Below are 6,234 nucleotides of genomic sequence, written 5' to 3' on the forward strand. Positions count from 1 at the left end.
GTGGGCTGAATGAGATGCAGATTCACTCTCTGACAGCAGGCGGCGCTTATGGAACAGTAATACAGTGTTTCATTGGTTACCGCTGTAAACGCAGCAGCTGTGTGTATTAAAGGCAGGGTATGTGATTATTCAAAAACGCTTTAGAAAACTGATTCGGGCCGAATCGCAAAACAAACTTGTAGCCAATTCACTATGTGCTGGGAAGACATTTATACATTTACTTTTTTTTTTTTTTTTTTACATTTAATGGTACATTTGACATTTTTACTGTACTGTACATAATATTTATAAAAGTGTGTCGTAAATCCATTATTTAATACATGTTGGCCTACATTTTTTTTTTAATGTAGACCTGTCTTCTGCACATGCTTGAAATTAAAAAATTCACAATCAACATGATAACCATTTAGCATTTGATGGACACTGGCTGTGTATTTTGAAATCAGTAATTTGAAAATATAGTGTGTAGTTGGTGCATTTAAGCTCTGCTATAAAACATGCTATGGCATGTTCCTTAGTGTGTGCTACATGTGTGGAAGAGTGGAGTAGTGCAAGAAATTGGTAAATCAACAGCATTTAATGGAGTGCTGCTCCTAAGAGGGCTTCCAGTGGAGCAAGAAATCTGACTGGTTCTCCGCTAAACTGCATTCCCACACCCAAGGGTCAAGGGGGCCAGTCAGTTAGGCAGAATGACAAAGTGCTGGTTTAGCAGAGGTACAGCCCATCAAATTCTACCAATCCCAGTGGATTGTTGTCACAAATATGAGCCTGGGATGGGATAGGAGTCTGGATGTTGTCGCACCTGTCTGTCTCTCAGAAACCAGAAACACACTGTAAAATCGAATAAGCTAACCTTACTTTAGTAAAAAGCACTTTTTTAGTTACAGCAACTAATTCGTTTTAAGTTAAATATACTAGTTGTATACCAAACAACTCCTTTAAGTTGAGCTAACTAATGTAACATTTATTGCAACTTGGCATTTTTCAGTTGTATTTACTTGAACAGCGATCTGATTTATTTGTTAAAATCATGCAAACTGATTGTCTTAAAGTTTTACCAAGTGTTACTGTAATTATTTAAGTGCTTCACCTGTCCAGCAATAGCACTCATGCACGTGCTAACATAACCATCAGAGCGACTACCACTGCATCAACAGCTGCAGTTACTGGTTTTTAAATAAAGCATTATATAGTTTTTACATGGAAGAAGACCCATCTTTGACCTAACCTGCAGACTCTACTCTTCAGCACAATGGTAACTTCCCCAAAAATGCAGACATAACAGAAACATTTTTAAAACCAAAAATAGCAAAACATTAAACATTAACAGATCTCCCCTGTCTTAATCTTGTACGAAAGCACATACAACCCCAATTCCAAAAACGTTGAGACATTTTGTAAAACGTAGCAAAATCAGGAATCTGTGATTTGTTAATTCCAATTTCCTTTTATTTAATTGACAAAAGTACAAAGAAAAGATTTCCAATGTTTTCACTGATCTGCTTAAATGTATTTTGTAAATATAAACAAATTTTGATGTTGATGGCTGCAACACACTCCAAAAAATGTAAGGACAGAGGCAAAATAAAAGTGAAAAGGTTACAGAATATCCAAGTTCAACTGTTTTGAAACAGTCCAAAATAAACCGGTTGATTGGTAATAGGTGAGGGGATCATGTTTGTGTATAAAAAGGAGCATTTCAGTCTTTGCCAGCAAAGCCACTCCGTTCCAAATTTCATGAGGTAAGTGTCAAACAAATCAAAAATCAAATTTCTCAAAGCAAAATCGCAAAGAATTTAGGTCTTTCACCAACTACCATACATAATATTGTAAAAGATTCAGGGAATCCAGAGAAATCTCAGTACATGTAGGGCAAAGCAGGAAACCTCAGGTAAATGTGCATGACCTTTGAGCCCTCAGATGGCATTGCATAAGAAACCATCATGCTGCAGTGTTAAATAGCCACATTTGCTCAGAAGTACTTCAGAAAACCGCTGTCATTTACCACAGTCTGCCGCTGCATCAAGAAATGCAACTTGAATATCTGTTACTCTAGGAGGTCCCACTTTATATTAATATAATATATTTATATTTGCTGCTATTGAGGTGGGATAAGGGTAAGGTTAGGGACAGGTTTGGTGGTATGGGTAGGTTTTAGGGTGGGTTAAGGTGTAAGGGATGGGTCAACAGTGTAATTATAAATGTGATTACAGAAATTAATTACAGATGTAATTACATGCAGGTATTTTTAAAATATAAGTACAATGTAAAAGCATGTATGTACACAATAAGTGCATTGTACCAAATGATTAATTTAAATGTAAGTACATAGTAGTTAAGGCCTAATATAAAGTGCGACCCTCTAGGAGAAAGCTATGCATCAATGTAGTGATGCCGCCGAGTTCTCTGGGCCAGAGCTCATCTCATATAGTCAAATAGACAGTGGAAATGTGTGCTGTGGTCAGATGAGTCCACGTTGCAGCTTGTTAAACGGACATTAAATTTGCAGTCCCAAAGTCCAAAGGGACTATCTAGACTTTCACCAGCAACAGATGCAAAACGCTTGTCATGGTATGGGGGTGCATCAATGCAAACAGCATGGGTGACTGGAATATATGCAATGGTAGCATTGACATGGAGGCATATATTGGGATTGTACAGAGACAAATACTGCCATCAAGATGGCGTCTTTCATGGTAAGTACATGGTTATTAGATCAAGACAATTCCGGGTCTCATTCTGCATGTGCTACAACAGTGTGGTTTCATAGACACGTGGATGTGACTGACTGGCAATCAGATCTGTCTCCAATTGAAAATGTAGGGCCCATCATGAAGAGGAAAATCAGACAGTAACAACTACGGACTGATGAGCAGCTGAAGTCTTGTATCAAGCAAGATGGACAAAAAGTTTGCATGCGAAACTTTAACAATTAGTATCCTCAATTCTCAAATGATTAAACATTGTAATTAAAAGGACGGTTAATGTGACAGTGTGTTAAACATGCCTCTGTCCCAACTTTTTTGGAGTGTGCTCTGTGCTCTCCCAATTATTAACAAAATACAAATAAGTTGGTCAGTGATAACATTGGAAATCTTTTTACTTTTGTCAGTTAAATAAAGGTTCAAACGAATAACCAAATCACAGATTCTTAATTTTATTGTATTTTATAAAATGTCCCAACTTTTTTGGAATTGGGGTTGTAAAATAACTTAATTTCAATTCCTTTAGGAATCTCTTTATTCATAAAGTCTGAAGCAAAGCATGCTGGGAACTAGAAACTGTCTTGACATAATGGTACTCAAACAAATCAATTTATTTGAATTACGTAGTAACAAAGGCATAGTACACAAATTAGCACAGATTACTGCATTTTTACATTTAAAATAAATAAATTGTTGTACATTAAGTAAAGTCAACTAAAACATGTTGATTAGGACGTTTGTTAGGTTTTATAGTGAGGTACCTTCTTTGCAGTGGTATGTTATATGTTAAAATGTCCTTAAAGATTTAAATTAAAAAAAAAATGATGAGAAATATTTTGCAATAATTTCCAATACAGTAAGATCTAAAACAGGTTTTAAAAGCATATGTCAATTATTCCAGATTTACCTGATTGGCCTCCTCTTTTATGAAGTCCAGGAGTTGAGTGTAATCACCTTGGGCAATGCATGTATGACCAGCATTCAGAAAGAGCTCATGGTCCTCTGGTTTAAAATCTTCAGTTGTTCTCTGAAAACGTGGACAGAATCATTGTCAAATATTTTATTCACAAAAAAAGATCATACTGTAAATCTTGTACAATGTACAAACCATTCACAGCATATTACCTTGTCATTATGCCTTTTACAGTCATTATCATAATGCTTAACAAATTACACATATATGTATGCTTAACTTGATGTAAATACAAACACAGCATTTATAACAAAAACATATTGTAGTAAAAAAAACAAATTGCAACCAAATATGACACTTAATTTCCTTTAGTTTCCTTACCCATCTTTGAACCACGTCCTCTAGTTGATTCGCTGCCATTTTCAGAGCTGGTCTTTTCCAAAACTGTCCATACAACTGACAATTCAAGGTCAGGATTATTACAGAGACTTTTCTGCTCAGGATCTGAATGACATCTGCGATAAAATTTCAGCACAAAAGAATAGAGCAGCTAGGTTTATGACACAGGTCAGGGTGTTTGAAAAGAATCGAGCAGGAGGCAATCTGACAGGGGACCCTTGTAAACCTCTTAGTAAGCATTGCAGCTGAGTGTCTGCTAATAGGATTAAGACGGATCAATCTGAAATAAATGGGACAAGACAGAACTCTCTCGAATGCCCTGGAAAACAGTCATGGGTGTTTTGATTATAATTTACAGTCAATTAATATTTACTCAGTCAAATTCTGTTTGTTCAACTAACTTTTAGAGGCACAGTCTAAGTATAATTAATTAAACACTACGCTGTCACTAGATGTGACTGATCGGTAGGATCATACAGAAGACCACACTGACTCACAATAACCCTCTCAAATGAGTCCTGACTTTATTTAAACATGCCATGCCATGGAAATACTGAAAGCACATCAGAAATTGCTTCGTAATCTTTGGCAAGCATGTGTGTACTATCCCTTAGTTAAATCCCTATTAAGTCCAGTATTGCTCCAGTGGACGTGTAATCCTGATATGAGCCATGTCTTTGACTTCCTAAATGGATAACTATTGTAGACCCTGATTTCAGGTGTATGGAGACAAACCAGGTTTGAGCAATAGGATTTAAGCAGCAGCTGCGAAGTTTGCTCTGTCTATTACAGTGTGGTGAAAGGCTTTAACAAAAGGCACAATGTAAATATAACAGGAAAGGACAGGCTGGTTGCATGTTAGCTTCAGATTTGCCTGTGGCTAATTGAAGACTGCTGATTTAGTGTTTTGACAGTGAACAGACTGCGTGTAATGAAAGTCGAGCTCAAAAAGGTTTTTTTTTCCCCCTCTCTCCTTTTATCCACGAGTACATGTACAAGTGTTTTAATCTGTATTCCTTCTGCCAAAAACATCTCTGGACCACCTTGGTTTTCTGTCATTTAGGTCAATAGATCATCCTTTTGTTTGCTTGTTTGTTTTTGTGTATTAGTTTAACTTTAAATCAGCATAAATTATGTAGTGTAAATCTAGGTGACAATTTTTATTAATGCTTCTTGAGATTTTTCTTTTCTGAAAATTTCCAAGCTATTTGATTTTGGTCTTTTGTCAAATACTTGGGCCCAAATTTCTGACCACAACAGACAGAACATTTTTCCATGAAAGTCTTGTTTCCACAAAAAAAAACAAAAAAACACTATTGCTACTTCATATCTTACTATTTTATTGTTCTATATAATATAATTATAATTAGACTATATTATTAAGATTATTTTATTTATTGGAATTGTGACTTTAGTGCGACTTATATCTAGTATTTGTATCTCACAATATCAATATTGTAATAATACATTTTGCAGTGTGATTGTATCTTGCCATTCTGAGTTCATATCTTGCAATTGTGGTTTTACATGTCACAATTGAAACTTGACTTTCTCATAAATTCTACTTTTGTCACAGAACAGAAGGAGACCACAAGGTGAGAATGGTAAGTGAAGAGATATTTATTGATTAATCTCAAGAAAGTAGAGGAGCAGAGAATCGGCAGGTGAGTAGCACATTAGCTGGTGAGATGAATCAACTTAGCTTGATGAGTTAACAGGAGATCTTTCTTCTTTTGCAGGAAGGTCAGCGAGAGTTCCACAGAAGACGAAGATGATCCGGATCAACTAGTAAGTATTCCGCAAATGGGTAATCAGGTGAGTCTCTTGAATTGACTTCAAGACCAGACAAAGGTTGGTGAGGAGTGAAGGTGGCTTCATACTGGTCTTAATTGCTTGGTGACAGGTGCGGGGAATTAGTATTCAGGTGATTGTGATCGTGCTGGGACCTGACAAGGCTGGCGACGAGGACGGCCACGCCCTCTTGGTGCAGGTTTCTCTGGATGGAGGTGATGGAAGTCAGATACACAAAATAATGTTATTTTTTAGCAGCATCATGACCCCTTTAAAATTAAATGGATTTAAATATCGTTTAATCCCGCTGCAAAGTGAAACATCACCAGGCCCTTGGCACCCTCTGCAGGTATTTGTTATAATGCATAGGCTACGTTCACACTGTCAATTTTTGGGATTGACAACCGCATTTTCTTTACAGGTGTG

At 36.5% G+C, this 6,234-nt stretch overlaps 1 protein-coding gene across 1 annotated transcript in view; it reads right to left on the reverse strand.

Annotated features, from left to right (window-relative positions):
• Positions 1 to 4,248, reverse strand: part of LOC107731827 (glomulin-like) — a 9,345-nt gene extending 5,097 nt beyond the window's left edge. Inside the window, exons 1-3 of the mRNA XM_016543009.1 lie at positions 4,000 to 4,248; positions 3,613 to 3,732; positions 3,467 to 3,501 (exon numbers count right to left, since the gene is read on the reverse strand). Coding sequence (XP_016398495.1) covers positions 3,467 to 3,501; positions 3,613 to 3,732; positions 4,000 to 4,038 — 194 coding nt within the window. The 5' untranslated portion in view covers positions 4,039 to 4,248. The remainder of the gene's footprint in view (positions 1 to 3,466; positions 3,502 to 3,612; positions 3,733 to 3,999) is intronic.
• Positions 4,249 to 6,234: the final 1,986 nt, after the last annotated feature.

The sequence above is a fragment of the Sinocyclocheilus rhinocerous genome, unplaced genomic scaffold (genome assembly GCF_001515625.1).
Source record: "Sinocyclocheilus rhinocerous isolate Xijiao unplaced genomic scaffold, SAMN03320098_v1.1 scaffold98, whole genome shotgun sequence".
Classification (NCBI taxonomy): domain Eukaryota; kingdom Metazoa; phylum Chordata; class Actinopteri; order Cypriniformes; family Cyprinidae; genus Sinocyclocheilus; species Sinocyclocheilus rhinocerous.